The sequence below is a fragment of the Mustela nigripes genome, chromosome 2 (genome assembly GCF_022355385.1).
Source record: "Mustela nigripes isolate SB6536 chromosome 2, MUSNIG.SB6536, whole genome shotgun sequence".
Lineage (NCBI taxonomy): Eukaryota > Metazoa > Chordata > Mammalia > Carnivora > Mustelidae > Mustela > Mustela nigripes.
The window spans coordinates 206,184,112-206,203,766 of NC_081558.1; the positions used below are offsets into that span (position 1 = coordinate 206,184,112).

At 46.0% G+C, this 19,655-nt stretch overlaps 1 protein-coding gene across 7 annotated transcripts in view; it reads right to left on the reverse strand.

Annotated features, from left to right (window-relative positions):
• The window catches only part of TIAM1 (TIAM Rac1 associated GEF 1), a 383,207-nt gene that overhangs the window by 39,534 nt on the left and 324,018 nt on the right, over nt 1-19,655 (reverse strand). For all 7 annotated transcript variants that reach the window (XM_059392241.1, XM_059392243.1, XM_059392242.1 and 4 more), the window contains 2 exons: nt 17,737-17,961; nt 2,582-2,685 (listed from right to left, as the gene is read on the reverse strand). In XM_059392241.1, coding sequence (XP_059248224.1) covers nt 2,582-2,685; nt 17,737-17,961 — 329 coding nt within the window. The remainder of the gene's footprint in view (nt 1-2,581; nt 2,686-17,736; nt 17,962-19,655) is intronic.

Sequence of the window (19,655 nt, forward strand, 5' to 3'; positions counted from 1 at the left end):
CAGAGTCCTGGGATCGAGTCCCTCATCGGGCTCTCTGCTCAGCAGGGAGCCTGCTTCCTCCTCTCTCTCTGCCTGCGTCTCTGCCTACTTGTAATCTCTCTCTGTCAAATAAATAAATAAAATCTTAAAAAAAAAAAAAAGAATACACAGTGGTGTGCGGTGGGGGATAGAGGCGCGGTGCCTGGGTGGCTCAGTCCATCAAGCACCTGCCTTTAGCTCAGGTCATGATCCCAGGGTCCTGGGAACAGAGAGTCTGCTTCTCCCTCTCCCTCTGCTTCTGCCCCTCCCTGCCAGCTCTCTTTCTCAAATAAATACAATCTTAAAAAAAAAATGTAGTAGGACCCAGACTCCAAGAACCATCTGCTCAATTTAAGTTTTTGCTTCCAAATATCCAAAGTGAGACATTAACTCAATGAAGGACAATTTAGTTAACTAACTTGGGCTGCATGACAAAGCAGTTCAAATAAAGAAGATAAAATGTGAGTCCAACCAAAACTAGGGAGTATTTTTGGGTACAGAATCAGTGCTCCCCAAACTAGTGAAAATGAAACAAACTGATGGTTTTAGCGCAGGTCACTGTACTAGCTTTTAAAGTACTGATCATCAGGACACCTGGGTGGCTCAGAGGGTTAAGCCCCTGCCTTCAGCTCAGGTCATGATCCCAGGGTCCTGGGATGGAGTCCCACACGGGGCTCCTTGCTCAGTGGGGAGCCTGCTTCTCTCTCTCTGCCTCTGCCTGCCTCTCTGCCTGCTTGTGCACCTTCTCTCAATCTCTCTCTCTCTCTCTCTGACAAATAAATAAATAAATAAATAAAATCTTAAAAAAAAAAAAAAAAAGTACTGATCATCACCCAAACTTGTCAACGACAATTTTGAAGACATTTTGTTTTGCGAGAGCCACCATGCATTTCCACGGTGAAATTCAGGGACACGGTGTTCTGTCCCTGCGTCTGACCCTATCTGCTCCAGATGTGCTTTAGACCTGTTCTCTGGAGAAAGAACCACAAAGCCAGAAAGGTATCCAAGGGCAGTTCAGCAAAACTCTGGGGCCGCCTCCTTCCTCTCTGCTGCCAGACCGAATATTATAGAGGACCCTATTTAGGACCTCATGACTCACAAAATTTCAAATGAAAACAATCTCACAATCCACAAGGAATGAGAACACTGGCCTATTACAGTGAGGTAAAAATGACCCAGCTTAAAAAGTATTCAGAAATAAAGGTTTTAGGTATAGGAAAAATAGCTGTACTCCTAAATTAAATTAAAAACCGAGAATTAACATTTTTAAGTTCAATAACAAAATGACTTAATAAATACCCTTGCAAGTATCTTACCTCAGTTTGGAAATACTGAATTTCTCTGGAGGGGGCCTGTCCCTCCCCCAAGTGCCTAAAAGTAAAGTAAGGGCCACACACCTAAAAGGTAAGTTTAAGCAAGTTTCTGCTTGTCTCTTTTGGCTTTAAATGAAATGTGTACATTTCCATTCATCTGTGTTTTAATTAACCACCAACAATATTAAAGCCTTTTATAATTATCAAAATTACTCTCAAATATTAAATTTTATCCTGTGCTCAACTTAGGACACAGAGAAGGGTGATCCTATCTATGATGATCAAAGAAACACACCTGGGGTAAACGTGATGCTGAAGATAGTCAAGCGTAGGCGCGCTTTTAAAAGAATCGTTCATATTTGAATAGCGTATTTCCATGACCAACATGCTCTCCTAAGTTATGTTATTTGACACCCCCGCCCACCCCATCATCCAATCACTGGGCAAAGGCAAGAACCACCCTGACACTACAAAAGGGAAAACAAAGGTATAATTTCAAGTTACACGATTTGATCAGAGAAAGTGGTAAAATGTCAAACCAAAGAAAGGTGGGTAGAGGGTACCACATATGTATGTCAGCAACACTGGGAAAGTTGAATAAATACAGAAACAGAATCACGCGGGGCCTCTGGGTGGCTTCGGCTCAGGTCATTGATCTCAGGGTCCTGGGATGGAGCCACACTGGGCTCCCTACTCAGCAGGGAGCCTTTTGAAGGGGGATAAATGAAACTCTTTTGAAGGGGGATAAAAGTGTGATGAATTACAGAAAACAAATTCATGGCCTTCCACCAAAGAGTGAGAAGAAGGGCTTTCTCACAGAACTCGAACAACGGAGGGACATGCTGTATGAAAGAAGAAAAGGACCGTTTCTTCCTCATTCGTGTAAAAACCGCTCACGTTTTACGAGAACCGAACACAGATCATATAGAAACCATGCATGGCAAGAAAGTCTATCTGGCCCAGCCACACACATTTTGGATGCTATTTCTTCCAAAACAAATGGAAATGTAAGAGGAAAACAGGGGAGTCGAGATGTGAACTCATCAAAGCTGCTTTCTGCCCTGTATTCGCACGTATCGGCTGGTTACCGAGGCTGTAATTGGGATTTCGTATCTTAGTGACATCTCAGAGGTGAAAGCGCCCGGTCCTATGGAGAGGCCTTCTAACCACACACAGCTGCAAAGGTGACGTGTTAGCTGTGACTCTTCGGGGGCTCGACACAGTGGGACGTGAAAATGAGAATCTCTCACCTTGCTGCTGTGATCGGTTTCATCTGAGGATTCCAAGTCCGGCCCCTCGGTCTCCTCCGGAGCGGTCTCGGCGCTACTGCCCTGCTCGCTGCAGAGCCCGTGTCCTGCAATATGAAATCGGAAGAAAATATGGGTCACATGGAGAGAAACTGCCAAACGCCAGGCCTGTGCAAGGGGGGCCCAGGGTCAGGCCCCCGACACGTGTATACACTGTTAGACCCTCCAAGTGTGAGCTCCACGATCTTGGCTCAGTACGTGTGTTGCTGTGTTTATTGTTACTACTGTTATTTTTATATGACAGTGTGTATATATATATATATATATTTATTTATTTATTATTTATTTTTTTTTTTAAATTTTAGGAGGGCCTGGGTGACTCAGTGGGTTAAAGCCTCTCCCTTTGGCTCAGGTCATGATCCCAGGGTCCTGGGATCGAGCCCCGTATCAGGCTCTCTGTTCTGTGAGGAGCCTGCTTCCTCCTCTCTCTCTGCCTGCCTCTCTACCTACTTGGGATCTCTCTGTCTGTCAAATAAATAAATAAAATCTTTAAAAACAAATAAATTTTCGGGGCGCCTGGGTGGCTCAGTGGGTTAAGCCGCTGCCTTCGGCTCAGGTCATGATCTCAGGGTCCTGGGATCGAGTCCCGCATCAGGCTCTCTGCTCAAGGGGAGCCTGCTTCCTCCTCTCTCTCTCTCTGTCAAATAAATAAATAAATAAATCTTTAATAAATAAATAAATAAATAAATTTTCTGATGCATACCTGTATTATATGTTGAAGCCCTGACCTCCACGTGATGGTATTTGGAGGTGGACCCAAGGACAATAAACATTCAGTCCTAGCGTGTGTGAGGTCTGTATTTGCAAAAGTCTGGCAAGCTGTAAACGTTAACACCAGACTTCCATACTTCCCACCATATTCCATGCAAAGGTGAAGGAAAAGAACATCACAGTCACCATCCTCTGTCGGGCTTCTCAAATGTAAAGAACATCTAAACTCAGGGGATTACGCTCTGCAGATCCAGATTCAACAGGTTCGGGGCTGGAGAAACTTCCGTATTTCTTACAAGCCCCAAGATGAGACCAGTCAATACTGTGCATGGACCACGCGTGGACTAGCGAGACTCCAAGACATTTACAAACCCAGATCAGGGACGACATCACTGCGATACAGACGGGCAAGACAGAAGAACCAGAGAGAAGGAGCCACTTTCTGACTCTTTGGATGAAAACCTGTTTGCGAACAGGCTACCTTCTCCAGTGACACTATCAGAGTCATCCTCTGCTTGGCATCACTTTCTGTTCGGATTCAAAGTTGGCCATAAAACAGGGAGGAAGCTGACCTCTACGCACACACTGGGGCTCCAACGCTGCATCCTTCAGTCCCCTGTCCTGCTCTGCAATGAAGCACCAATGAAGGGAATACAACCGATGGAACTTTCCACCCATGTCCTGTCCTCCTTTTGCTCTGGTTCTAGAATTTTCTTTTTCTCTCTTTTCTTTTCTTTTTTTTTTTTTTAAGATTTATTATTTATTGGGGGGCGGGGACTGCACGGTGGGAAGAGGCAAAGGGAGAGGGAGAGAGAGAATCACAAGCAGACTCCCGCGCCGAGCACAGAGACCAGCACAGAGCTTATTCCCACGATCCTGCGGTCACGACCTGAGCAGAAACCAAGAGTCGGATGCCCGACTGACTGCGCCACCCAGGTGCCCCCGGCTCTAGGATTTTCTAGTAACTTGCTCCCTCTATCATATGGTAGTAGCAGTTAAAGAAAGAAGCTTAGTTCTCGGTGGCTATAAATACAAACACTCGGTGGCAGTAAATACAATAAGCACCCCCCAGTCTCTGCGCTAAGAAAAATACACCCACACATTTCCCCACAGCAGCCCCATCCCGGCTTGGGAACCCGTGCCCTGGAGACTCTGGTTTCAACTGTAAAGACATTGATACTGAAAACAGGCGTCCGGTCGGTAAGGGCTGGAGATTTAGAACTGATTCTCCCACATTCATATGGTTGCCAGGAAGGGCCACACCCTTGGTCTAAAAAGATGTAAAATGATAAAAGAAAAAAGTATTCATTAGAGGAAGGGAAGGGAGGGGGAGAGGAGGGGAGAGGAGGGGAGGAGGGAGGAGGCAGCAAACTAGGGAAAGGAAGCTTGTCTGATTCTGCCCACACTCTAGGACAGAAGAGCCGGGAGGGAACAAGGCGGGGGAGGGGTCGCCAAAGGTGACAACCACAGGCTGACCCCCCCCCCCCCGGGTGTTCGAGACTCATCCAGGAGACTCCACACCTTGGTCTGCTTGGGCTGCTGTTAACAAAAGACCACAGATGTGGTGGCTTAAATGACAGACACTTCTCGCTCTCTCAGTTCTGAAGGATGGAAGTCCAAGGTCAAGGGGCTGGCAGATTCAGTCCTGGCAGAGGACTGGTGGAAGGCCACCATCTCCCTGTGTTCTCACATGACATTTCCCTTGAGCGTGTGAGGAACGAGTGAGCTCCACTCTTTCTGTCTCCTTACAGGGACACAGATCCCATTGTGGGGGTCTATTCTCACGTAATCACCTCCCAAAGACCGCAACTCCCAAGAACAATCACATCGGGGCTCAAGGCTTCAATATATGGATTTTGGCAGGACACAAACATTTCATCCATGACACTCAAGATGAAAAACTGCCTTAAAATTGTTGTAGATTTGTATTCCAAAGGCTGCAGCAAAGACATAATCAAAATCCCTCTGGAGGAATTCACACTTAATGATGGTATCATACAATGCCCACAGATAAATCTTGATCAAATACAAATCCATAATCCAGTATCATAAAACCCAGGAAGAACTAGGTCCCCACGAGTGAGAAGCAGCAGACACAAGAAACAACAGAATAAGACTCCCAAGGAATGGTGCCGTAGTCATCAGATATAGAATGTCAAGTACAGCCAAAAAAAATTTTTTAAGAAGGAACAAGAAAAGAGATAACTTCCTAAAAGATTAGATAAATTAATGGAATTTTCAAAATGATAACTATAACCACTCAAATAAAACACTCAATAGGGGGACACCTGGGTGGCTCAGTCAGTTAAGTGTCTGACCCTTGATTTTGGCTCAGGTCATTATCTCAGATCATGATCTCAGGGTCGTGAGATCAAGTCCCAGATCACGCTCTGCACTGAGTGTGGAGTCTGCTTGACCCTCCCTCCCCTTCCCTCCACCCCTACCCCTGTTCTCCCTGTCTCTCTATCAAATAAATAAACAATTTTTAAAAGATTTTATTTATTTATTTATTTGAGAGAGAGAGAGAAAGCATGACGCAGAACTCGATTCCAGGACTTAGGAATCACGACCTGAGCCAAAGGCAGATGCTTAACTGACAGAGCTACACTGGTGCCCCAAATAAATAAATAAATCTTTAAAAAAAAAAAAAAAATCCAAGGGGCCTCTGGATGACTCAGTTGGTTAAGTGTCTGCCTTCAGCCCCGATCATGATCTCGGGGTCCTGGGATCGAGCTCCCTGCTCAGTGGGGAGTCTGCTTCTCCCTCTCCCTCTTCCCCTCTACCCTGCTCATGCTGTCTTTCAAATAAACAAATAATTAATTAAAAACATAAAAAGCACTCAACAGATAAAAGATAAAACTATAAATTTGGAAACTTGAGCTGTGCTGTCAACTTTGGAAAAAGTATCCCAGTTGTACGGTGTTGGGTTGGCATTGTACAGAAAGTAACAACCATATTGGTCTCTAAACGTTAAACATAATTTTTTCCATTTGTACAGGGGTAATGCACTGTATTAAATATGTAAGGTCTTATCTACATGGGTTTGATTACAGAAACTAATAAAGTATTCTCCAAATAATAGGAAAAAAAAGTTTAAGACAATTTTAAAAAGATAAAAATAAAAGTTCAAGAAAGAATAAAAAGGTCTATCTGAAGACAAGACCTCCCTAAACCACAGAAACCTTCAAATGCTAAAACTACCAACACAGAATTGTGTTGCCAGCTAAAATATTCGATAAGAAGAATATAATGTTCTCTGAGAAAGAGAGTGAGAAAGTTTGCTATAAACAGAACCTCCCTAAAAAACTCTCTAAAAGGACATACAGGCACACCTGGGAGATGCTGTGCATTGGGTTCCAGACCACTGCAATGTAGTCACTATCACAGCAAAGCAAGTCAAATGAATTTTTTGGTTCCCCAGTGCTTGTAAAAGTTATGTTTATACCACATTGCAGTCTTATTAAATGTGCAACAGCCTTAGGTCTAAAAAAAAAGTACGTATCTTTTTTTTAAGATTAAAAAAAAAAAAAAACATTTTATTTATTTATTTATTTAACAGAGAGACAGCGAAAGAGGGAACACAAGCAGGGGGCGTGGGAGAGGGAGAAGCAGACTTCCCACTGAGCAGGAAGGCCAATGCGGGGCTCGATCCCAGGACCCCAGGATCATGACCTGAGCTGAAGGCAGATGCTTAACTGACTGAGCCACCCAGGTGCCCCTAAGATTTTGTTTTTAAATAACCTCTACACCCAGCATGAGGCTCTAACATACAACCCTGAGATCAAGAGTCGCACACCCCATCAACTCAGCCAGTCAGGTGTCCCCAAAAGTACGTACCTTAGTTTAAAAATACTTTATTGCTAAAAAATACTAGTCACCTGAGCTGCCAGCAAGTCATAATCACTGGTCACTGATCACCATACAAATAATAGTAAAAAAAAGCCTAAAATATTGCAAGAATTTCCAAAATGTGACAAAGAGGCACAAAGTAAGCAAATGCTGTTGGAAATGTGGTACAAAAACAGACTTGCTCAGGGCAGGGTTGCCACAAATTCTCAAATTTATAAAACACAATATCCACAAAGCACAATAAAATAGGGTATGTTTGTACTTCAGCTGGGAACACACACACACATACTCATGCACACACAATCTAATATACAATAAAATAGTAAAGAGCTGATATACGCATGTGCAAGTCTTAGTTTGTAAAATAACACCCCACACACTCCAAAAAAGGTTGGGGAGGGGGGCTTTGTAGGTCACAAAAAGACGCAACTAAAACAGTGATGTAAGTGATCCTATTTAAAGATTTCATGGCCATTTTATGCTTCAAGAGGGAAGTAAAAAGACTGACCTGGGTCTTTGTTATGGTAGAAATCACACTAACATCTTAAGGGCGACCACTAAAACAGAATTAGATTATATAAAACCGAGAGTGAAATTTAGAAATCCAAGCCCAAAGAGGACTGGAAAGAAAAGAAAAAAACAAGCAAAGACAAAGCCAGCAAAATGATGGGATAGAAACGAGTCAAAAGACATGGATCTTCTAAATAAATGAAAAGTGAACTAAATTTGATACTTAAACTTTATGTTTAGATTAAAAACCCAAGATGATAAAAAATAAAGCCTTACCTACAAGCGATATACAAGAAAGAGATCTAAACACAAAGACATAGGAGAATAAAAGTAAACAGAGGAGGAAACATAGTCGGCCAACCTAAAGAAAACTTGAGAGATGTCAGACAAAGCAGGTTTAGTCACAATATGAAAATGTATCGATCGTTATTAAGCTTGATCCATGAATATATTTCAAACACTGCTCCTAAGAACTTGTGAATGTACATTTTCCCCAAAGATCAGCAATATCTGCAAACAGGCTACACATCAGACCACAACATAAGTCTCAACAAACACCAAAGAATCCTTAAAGCAATGGAGAATGAGTAAGGGAAAAGGCTAACAGAAAAGAAAGACCAGAAACAGGTGGCTCAGTGGGTTAAGCATCTGCCTTTGGCTCAAGTCATGATCCCAGAGTCCTGGGATCCAGCCCCACATCAGGCTCCCTGCTCGGTAGGGAGTCTGCTTCTCCCTTTTCCTCTGCCTGCAGCTTCTCCTGCTTGTGCTCTCTCTCTCTCTCTCTCTCTGTCAAATAAATAAATAAAATCTAAAAAAAAAAAAAAGAAAAAAAAAGCCCAGAAACCGCCTTCCTGCCTCCTGACATACAGCAGATATGCCATTGCAGATCCCAGGGAAAGGACTGGTATATCTGATAAACGTTGTTATGACAGTAATTAATTAGATGGAAAAATATACAGTTGCACCGTAACATACACCATTCACAAAAATCAGTACCTGGGAGGTATAAATCAGAAGCATGTGAATAGCCCAAAGTATAAAATCTTTCACAAAAAAATATAGAAGACAACGTCTGTTACCTTAGGCAAGAGAAGGGTTTCTTAAATAAGAAATAAAAAGTACAAATCATATGAGACAAAAACATCAGATTTTATTAAAATTAAAAACTCTTCTTTGTCAAAAGCCACAAGACACATACTGATTAAAGTTATCTTCAACGTATAACTAGCAAAAATGTTAATTTTTAGAATATAAGGGAAGTTCTACAAATCAGTATCTGTAGGGATGTACAATTCATTTTTTTAAAAAAGATTTTATTTATTCATCTGAGAGAGACAGAAAGAGCATGAGCAGGGGAGGGGCAGAGGGAGAGGGAAAAGCAGGCTCTCCACTGGGCAGGGAGCCCCATGTGGGACTCGATCCCAAGACCCTGAGGTCATGACCCGAGCTGAAGGCAGACACTCAACTGACTGAGCCACCCAGGTGCTCCGGTCTGTCTGATTCTAAAGCATGTATTCTTTTCCACTCCAATGCTTCTGCCCTTAGCTGAAGACAAAAATTAATAAAATAAGAAAGAGAACAAGCAATGTAGTTTGTGGAAGACAGTTTGCAAAGTAATAATTCTACCCAACCCTCTGGGCACAGATTTTTGTGGTACTTTTCCTCCACCCCATGAACTGGCTGGCCTTGTGACTTGCTTCAATCAACAGAATGTGACATAGATGGGGAGACACGAATTCCAGGCTAAGACTGCAAGCATCCCTGCAGTTTCTGGTTTCACCTCTAGGACCTCTGCACTCATCATGCAAAGAAACCACAAGCTAGCCTCCTGAGGATGAGAGTCCTCAGGCGGGGGGTGGGGGTCCACTCAACCAAGCACCAAACATGCAAGCAAGGCCGTCTCGATCCAGCCCCGGTCGAGCCACCGGATGACACAGCCACATGAGCGACTCCACAGAAGGGCAGCAGAGCAAGCACCCAGCCCAAAAGAATGCGCAAACAGAATGATTGTCTTGAGGTGGTCTGATACTTAGCAGAAGATAACCAATAAATGGGTGCGGGGGCATTTAGCCATCAAAGAAAGCCAGACAGACTGACAGCTTCTCGGAAGGCCCCCTAGCCTACGAATCTGGTGGAACAACACTGCAGAGTTTCTGGCAACCTCAATGCAGCTCCCCACGCTCTGCACTACACGACACTTTCCTCTAACAGGAGACACTGAAGAAATCCTCCTCTTTGTCCAGGAGGGAGCTGTGCCCCTTTCCTCACCAGGACGCCTGCGCAAACATGGCTCTGCTCACCGTCAGAGAGATGGAAAAGCCGCAGACAAGGCCGAGAGGTGGCTGACGAAGTGGTCAGAGCAAGGGAACCACGGCCTCACCTCCACCCCGTCCCCACCTTTTGCACAATGTCCAGCACAGCACAGAGCACGGGCCCGGCCGCCATTTTGGAAGCACAAGGAAGCGGGGTCAAATCTGAAGAGACAAAGGACAGACTGGAGTGGGGAAAGGGTGTAGGGGGTGTGGAGGTGTTGGGGGGAGGGGGAGCAGCCCCAGAGGACAAGGACACACAGAGCAGGGCTGAGGCTCGGCCAGACAGGACTTCCTGGCCACATCCACGGGTACCACGAATAACACGCGTTTTGTAAACAGGTCTGATGGTTTCTTCACTGTTCAGACTGGTTTTCTCGTCACAGTAATGGTCTTGGGATCAAGGAACCTTTGCCGCTAGCACGTCCCACTCACCACCGGCAGGACAGACACATCGATGCCTGACATTTAGATTTCTCTTTAATTTACTCGGTGGAGACACATTCCCCCTGACTCCCTCCAATTCCACTCAGGACTTAAAGAAGATAAAATTCTTTCACTCACGAGCTGCCTTAACAATGGTTATTAAATAAGTGGATTCTCCGATTCAAACGTTGCCAAAGAAGAACCGATTAGAACACTGATTCTCTGAAAGCCTTGATTAATGCCTGAGTTTAAATCTCTGTGAGGAAAAAAGTGATTTGAGGGCTGGGGTGGGGGAGGGCAAGAAAAAGTTAGTTATTGCCAATAAAAACATCAAGCTGAAATGAAATTTAGTCACTAGGAAAGGATTTTATTTTGCTTTTCAGTCTTCTTATTGTCCTATTAAGAATTCCACAGAAACACTTCATAATATATATAAGATCAGCACAAACACCCTCTCCACAACAAACCTAAGAAACAAAAATAATTATAAAGAAAGAACAAAGAATCAGAGAGAGCTTAATATAGACGATGGAAAAAACCCTCCAACTTTAACATAGCAAATAACATCTTTCCAGCCAAATTTCACAAAATCTCAGCATCTCTTTCTCTATGGAGAGAAATTTTTAAATCCACAAAAACTACAGAGATAGGCATTACTGATTCAGTTACTTGGTCGTGAAAGTGAAATAATGTAAGGTTTATTCGTGTTCTTTAAAAATATGCCGATGGAGGCTCTCACATTCTCAAGCATTTCTCCCCCCTCACAGGATCTGACGGGTGTCAGCGACCCAGTGCAGCTGGAAGTGAAGACCAGGGCTTTGGCCCCAGCAGGGCCTCAGGAAGCAGGCCAGGTGCTCTATGACAAAGGCACAAAACCCAGACAGTTTACAAAATGCACACAGTTCCACATTTTATCAACAGAGGACCCTGTGCTCCTGGTATCTATGAGACGTCGAGCTCTGAAGGACGGGCCCATATTTATTTGTAGGGAGATAAATCTGTGTGGTTCCTCTTTCCCTGCTGCCTCTCCCTTCGGCCTGCTTGTCTTGTTTTCAGAATCAGGCTCCAGACAGTCTGCATGGAACAGCAGTCTGGAACAGAACAGGTAGGGAAGCACACCCTGCCCGCCGATCAAAATGCTGTCCGTGTGGCGCGCCCAACCATTCCTTCCCTGACCAAGGTGCCTTCGCCTCTCCCCGCTGTCACAGAAGCTTTTCCTGTTACAACAAACACTGCTTAATCTACTTCCTGCAGGAGGGAGCTGGGCACTCTAAACAGACTGCAGGGTTCCACGGCATCAGACACATGTGCCTCAGGTCTATCAAGGGGGGGACTGACTCTCCAAACCCAACGATGGCCCCAGTGGTCTTGAACTCTACGGGCCAGGGTGGGCTGCAGAGGCCCAGCTCTCCCAGGCTCAGTTTCCAGAACCACCATTTCTCAAACAATAACCAACTTCAGCTTGCTGAGCCCTGGCATTTTTATAGGAATAGTGAGGGACAGGAGGGCGCACCTGCTTCACCCTAAAGGGTCGGGTGGAATTTTAGGGAAGATGAAGCAGAGCTTCAGTCACGATAAAAATGGAATGGATGTGAGCCCTCGGTGGCAGAATTTAAAATGAACGACACCACAGATATTCCGAAACCCTGGAAAGATACCATCCATGGTACCGGCATGGATTCTTAGAACTTGCATAAAATGTGGGCTTCTGCATAATGAATGACTGAAATACCTTTGCTTCAGGAGTTAGCCTCAGTGATCAATATCTTCTGCCAGCTGGGGCGCCTGGGTGGCTCAGTCATTAAGCTAATAAGCATCTGCCTTGGCTCAGGTCATGATCTCAGGATCCTGGGATTGAGCCCCACATGGGGCTCTCTGCTTGGCAGGAAGCGTGCTTCTCCCTCTCCCACTCCCCCTGCTTGTGTTCCCTCTCTCACGTATCCCTCTCTGTCAAATAAATAAATAAAAATCTTTAAAAAAAAAAAAAATCTTCTGCCAAAACAGTTTTATTCACATTTGGGAGAAAGGCCTCAAACGAAGCATTTATTTGTTTTTTGCTCTTCCCTTGACTCAAAAGTGGCGGAGGGAGAGGGAGATGCCAGAAAGGGGTATTTGTGTTGGAATTCCCTCAATAAATGTTTTATGAAACTTTTAAAAATGACTTTAGATCTGTATTTGCTTTCCTATATTGATGTTCGCTGTGACTAGTTCCCTAACTGGGTGAGGCAGGTTTACCTTCTGAGAAATCAGGCCAGTGGCTCTCAAATGGGGGAGATTTTGTTGCTCAGGGGACATCTGGTAACATATAGGTATTTTGACTGGGGGTAAGGGGCTACTCACTAATTTCCAGTGGTCTGTGGTAATGCTGGTACTCATCAATGCCCAGGACGGCCCCCCCCAACAGCAAAGAATTATCTGGCCCCCAACATTAGTAGCCCTAGATGAGCTCAGTATTCAAAATAAACCATACAGGAACATTCAAGAGGCTTTCTGGAAACCTCGCACAAACAGTTTTGCAACTTCCTCCTCTCCAAGGTTCTTTCTATAACAACAGTTACTCAAGGGACTTTTTGTCTAGACATCCTTCCTCCATTTTCTGACCAGTATGCCAGTATACAAATATTAAAAAAAAAAAAAAAAAAAAAGGATCAAAGTAGCTCAAGAAAGATTTCAACAAGGACCCATGGACGGTCACTGACTGACAGGGGGAAACTGAGTCTTAGAGAGAACACTCAGGTCGAGGTCTGTGGTTTTCTCAGCCAACACAGCAACCCGTGCAACCACGCTTCCCTGCCGTACAGAGCGAGGAGGCTGGAGATGCATTCCACACCACCTAAGAGATCTGCACTACAGAAATCTCAGGGGCGCCTGGCTGGCTCAGCGGATGGAACATGCGACTCTTGACCTCCAGGTCCTGAGCTCGAGCCCCGTGTAAGGTATAGAGATGACTTAAATAAAAAAACCTTTAAAAAAAAAATCTCAGACCACAGCGTGGTATCAACAGATACCACTACGGATGATTTGCATGGGATTGTAACATTCAACAAAAAAGGGACCACCAACCAAAGGCGTGTTGCTGACCCACGGGCGTGGATCCTAGTTCTCGCTGCACGTTAGAATCCGAGTTCTAAGCAACCACCACAACAAATGCACCCCGAGGCCTCAGGCCAGGCCATGTGAATCGCATCTCTGAAAAGGGGCCCAGATGTCTCTCATTTCTTTCCCCCTCCGGGGAGAGGAAAATACTTAAGGAAGGTATTCATAAACATAGTCATCAGGTAATTCACCCGCTGCAGACTGGGGTGGGCGAGGCAGAGACCAGTGAGATCCGACGTGAGCAGCCTCTGGTTACAAGCCAGGAAATTTTCACGTCCCCCGAAGGGATCGTGCTTCGAATGTGTAACATTTATCGAGCACTTCCTAAAACCTAAGCACTTTACTTTTATAACTCAATTCATCCTCACGACAATTTAGAGAGATAGGACTGTGGCAATATCCCCATTTGATGCATGAGGACCCGGGGCGGGGGGGGGGGGGGGGTGGAGAGATGAAACTGATAAACGCGAGAATAAAAAAGAAAACAGGACTCAGTCCCGAGAGACCTGGTCCCAGAGCCCATTCCTAGCCACTCGGGTGTGATGCCTTCGGACAGGAAACAAACCTTTCCATGAGAAAAAGAGGCTCCAGCCCTGAAAGTTCTTTCCCTGTTGCAGTCAGGGTTCTGAGGGCAGGACTGAACCAAGCCTGCCTCCTCGGGCCTGAAGGATGGAGTGAGCAGCCGGGCCGGACTTTCGTGGACAGGCACCAGTCAGGGCTCCCAAGGACCCCCGGGGCCCTTAGACAGTGCCCGGCCCTCCGTCAAGGCTGCCAATCACGCACTGTGACCACCATTAAGATGGTCCCTGCATCAGGCCTCAAACTGGCCACTCAGGATGTTTATTTTTAGCTACTTTTAAATTTAGACTAAGGCTATAGCGCAGCCTCGCAATGGTACCATTTTGCTAGTGGTTTTCTTTGCTATTTTAACCGCAGCTGTCCGCAGACACTGCTTTATCTCGGCCTCATTACAGAGCCATCTTTCAGGTGATTTTATCCTGTTTACTTGCCTCTTTTATTTTTCACGGTTAAACAGGAACTAGGAAACAGTAGCAACCAGAAGGCAGAGAGGCTAAAACTTAGGCTCCCCCTCCAGCCACCCCAGCTGCGCTGCGACAGCCCTGGAGCATTTGAGAATTCTTCTGGAACTTATTAATGCTGAAGACAACTTAGAGACCTGACAGGAAAACTAACACGATGACCTGACTTTCTCGCTTTTGTCTTGAGCCAGGCTGGTGATCTGACTTGGACTCAGAAGACTTTGTTCTGAAGGATGTTGGATCATTGCAAAATAATAAAAGGTGAACCGATTAAAAAACAGAACGTTCGCGAACATTGAAGTCTGAGAACACAGTCACGGCCCCGCACCATAATGACTTTCAGCACCGCACTCAACGAATGTTAGAGCCAACGTATCGTTCAACCAAAAAAAAGCAAAGGAATCAATGAATCTTCTAAGAATGATTCCAAACTGGAAATTTTAACACGTTCTGAACACTGGTCAGTTCAGTGGACTTAGCACTCGGCCTTCAAAGGTGACTGGCCTAAAGGAGGTCATACACAGTATGTAAAGGTCAGTAGTTAGGTTTAAAACACCATATAGGGGGGCCTGCGTGGCTCAGTGGGTTGAAGCCTCTGCCTTCGGCTCAGGTCACGATCCCAGGATTCTGGGATCAAGACCCACATCAGGCTCTCGGCTCAGCAGGGAGCCTACTTCCTCCTCTCTCTCTGCCTGCCTTTCTGCCTACTTGTGAACTCTGTCTGTCAAATAAATAAAAATCAAATCTTAAAAAAAAAAAAGCCATATAAAAGATGGGACACCTACGATATATATAGTCTATATTCTATACTCAAGTATTTCTAAAATGCTTGTATGCAAATACATTTTAAGTAAAACAATTCTTTAAAGATTTTGCTTATTTATTTATTTGAGAGAGAGAGAGAGAGATCACAAGTAGGCAGAAAGGCAGGCAGAGGGGGAAGGGGAAGCAGGTTCCCTGCTGAGCAGACAGCCCATTGCGGGACTCGATCCCAAGACCCTGAGATCGTGACCTGAGCCGAAGGCAGACGCTCAAATGACTGAGCCACCCAGGCGTCCCTATGTAAAACAATTTTAATAAAAATTTCCAAAATGCACACAGACACACACATGCACAATTTTTTTAAAAGAAGAAACACTCCTAAAATAGTGATGACCTTTAAAGGGGCCAATTGGGAGCAATTCCAGTCACACTCTCTCAGGGGAACTATCTGTAAAGGGCCAGATGGTGAGTATTTTCAGCTTTTCAGACCACAGGTCCCTGTCACTACTACTCAACTCTACCTTTGCAGTGAGAAAGTAGCCAGAGACAAGACATAAATGACAGGCATGACTGTGTCCCAATAAAACTTTATTTACAAAAACAGGCTGTGGGTTGCCTACGACTGAGGGGTTATAGTCTGCCGACCCCTGCTTTATAACCATAATCCACCGGAAGGGCTCAGAGGGAAAAAAAATTTTCAAAAAAAGTTGTGCGCACCCTGTCTTTCCTGGTATGTACATCCAGATCTTATAAAAATCCCTTTAAGCAACCCAACCTAACACAACAGACCTCATTCAAAGTCTTACTATAGAAACCTCGCTCCTAGAATGGAGTTTTATGGGATCGATGCTGCCATCTCCTGGTCACACAAAAGAACAGCCTTCGTGGTCTCCATTCTCCATTAAGCATATGTGGGAGTCCTGTTCTAAAAATCTCATGGGGTTCGGGGTGCCTGGGTGGCTCAGTCCTTAAGCATCAGCCTTGGGCTCAGATCATGATCCCAGTGACCAGGGATCGTCCGGGCATGGTCAGGGGATCAAACCCCACATCCGGCTCCCTGCTTGGTGGGAAGCCTGCTTCTCCTTCTCCCACTCCCCCTGCTTGTGTTCTCTCTTTCCCTGTGTGTCGATCTCTCTGTCAAATAAATAAGTAAAATCTTAAAAAACAAAAAAATAAAAAACAAAAACAAAAAACAAAACACATGACGGGGATGTGGGTACTGAAATGACATAATGACTCAAGGAAGTCAACGGAAATAGGTGCCATCAATTTTCTGAAGCCTCAACTTGCCAAATTCTTGCGACAGCCACTGAGCAAAAGCAAACTCGCACAAGGGTTCTGCCAGCGATCTACTCTCATGGAGCCAAACCTCAGAAGAGAATCTGAAAAACAATGGGCAGGGCAAGAATAATCCAAGCTCCTACCCCCAGATTTTGAAGCTAAAGATTTTTTTTTTTTTTTTACATTTAACTCAAGTTTTAGAAAGAAAATAAGTCCAAAACCCCAACTTACTAAAATCAACCCCAATTCTACAATCACGGGGAAGGAAGGAAGTGACAATGCTGTTGACCGATGCATCACTGACTCTCGCCCAACGAGGACGGGGCCCCTGTGGGAGCATAGGAAGAAGATTTGCGCTCGTCCCAGGACACGAATCCGGGACAAGGGAGAGACAAGCCAGGAAGAAGAGTATCACATGATCAGGGCCCACGTGAAAGATGTCTTTGGAGGGTTCTAGGGACCCAGAGGAGAGAACTAGCTCTGGTAGGTCCACTACTAGGAAGGCTTCCAGGGAGGGGCAGGTAGCATTCTGGTTGCTTCTTTTAGGAGGAGCACGAGGTTACAAAGGGATGGGGAGAAAAGCCGTGAGCAGAGAGAGCAACACTGCGGCAGGGATGGTTCTGCGTGTGGACTCACACTCACACGCAACATCGGGGGGACCCAAGAGAAGCCGACCTTAGGAGCTCTGATGCATGTCCACTTTGGGCAACTTACGGCCTCTCTCACGCAGAAGGGAAATGGTTTGGGGGACAGTGACGTGGAGGGCAGAGCTGGGCCCTAGAGCCCCAGTGCCTCCTGGCCCTTCTCTCTCTGTCCTCTCCATCCACAGCCAAGAGACAGTGGTCTCTACCCATTTGACTTGATCCACAATAACAAACGCCAGTGGTACGCAGAAGCTGTCCCTATAGGACAGGTTGACTGAGGACCAGACACGTATTTCACGAGAACACGAGTCCCCTGAACCTTGGAAATTAACAGGAAGCACGCCTTCGGGAAGCAGCTCATCTCACTCACACATCTTGGGCCTGCTGGCCCCGGTCCGGTGGAACACACACACACACACACACACACACACACACTCACACACCGCGCACGGTCCACGTTGCAGCCATACCTGGGTTGCTGCTGAGGAAGGCCAGGGGGCTCTCGCTGGTGTCCGGGGGGCCGTCGGCTCGGTGAGGCGGGCAGTCCAGCAGCTGCACGCCTCCCTCGGGCTCAGGGCAGGTCCTCACCAGGAGGCCCAGGGACGGCTGCGCGAGGAAATCTTTGAGCACAGAGGAGTTCAGGGTGCCTGCAGCACGATTACTGATCTCGAGAATCTCATCTCCCGCCTTCAGGCCTGCCAACGCGAGACGGAAAATGTTTCATTTCACACGCACATTAAAGCAGCCGCTGCAGCGGGGACGAGTCAGATCGCGACAGCACAGAAGGCCCGAGAAAGGGCACGCGGGGCTCCCGCGTCACGGGCCTCCCAGCCCCGGCGCTGGTGTCCATGGGGGGGGGGGGGCTCGTCCTCCACAGCCAGCATCAGATCACAAGGGCCTTGGTTCCAGAAGGTTCTGGACACGGATGTGACAGCATGCCTACCTGTCCTGAATATACCGACCAAACCCACTGACTCCTTCCCAAATCTCTGTGCTTTGGGCATCGGCCAATTCCTCCTCACAAATGCTACTTCTGGCCGCTGTCCTCGGTTTTGGGGGGAGAAGCAGAAATGCTCTGATTACTGCAATTAGTAAGTTTTGCACACATACGTGCTACAGCGCACACGTGTGGCACAGCCCGCTAACATCTCCTGATCACTGCCATGGAATGAGCTTGGGAGCCAGCATGCGGGGAGTCGCTTCTGGCCACGACCACAGAAACTGACTCGATCCCCAACACAATCTATGAACCAAATAGGATCATTTTACGCCCTCCTCCCTTCGCTGAACTACATCAGGACCTCGGAGTGCGTATCTCTCAGAAGTTTCCGGAAGGTTCTGCTGCTTTCGCAAAGCACGCTGGGAGAGCTGCTGAAGTTGGGGGCCCAAAGGAGCAGCCATGAAGTAGCCCAACCCCAAAGAACAAGAGGCTGTGACGGACCCTCCCCGGGGGATTTCAACCTGGTATTAAGAGAACATGTCAGCAGTTTGAGAAAGGGAGAGGGCAGAGCAGAACATGGAAAAAGCCGAAGTATTGTTTCAGCCAGGAAGGAAAAAAAGAGTCCAATTCTTATTTTACAGACTCGAGTAGAAAAGCAAACTCGACAAAGGGAGTGAGTGAAGGGAAAGGTAAGGAATGAGCTGCAGAAATGAGAAGCCACGCGGATTCCACAGATCCCACCTCTGAGGCCACAGGAAAGTATTTCCCCAGAGACATTCTCACTCCCCAGGTTCACCAAGTCATACCCCCTGGTCATCTGTACTCAGGTTTCCAAACTACTTGACATCCGTCTTGTAGCATAAGATACTCCAAGAGAGGGATGCCTGGGTGGCTCAGTGGGTTAAGCCTCTGCCTTCAGCTTGAATCGTGATCCCAGGGTCCTGGGATCGAGCCCCGCATCAGGCTCTCTGCTCTGCGGGAAGCTGGTTTCCTCCTCTCTCTCTGCATGCCTCTCTGCCTACTTGTGAGCTCTGTCTGTCAAATAAATAAATAAATAAAATCTTTAAAAAAAAAAAAAGATACTCTAAGAGATATTCTGAGTGAGAAGGCGATGGCAGGGAGAGGACAATACTTTCCCCGTATGGAGGCGGGCTTCTGGGACGCTAACCACTCCATTTTTAGGTAAAAGATTCTGGCATCACGGCATTTGAGTTGAAAATACAAAATTTCCCCCATGCGGAAAGGTAGCTAGTTTTTGGTTTTTTGAAGTCTTCTCTTGGAGACAACCCTTTTGCTTAGATCTAAGAGGAGGTGATATAAAGAACAGAAGAAAGCACTTAAACATCTATGAGTTTGGGTTTTTGTTTTTTTGAGAGAGGGGCATAGAGAGACAAAGAGAAAGAGATAGAGAATCTCAAGCAGGCTCCACACTGAGCACAGAGCCCAAAG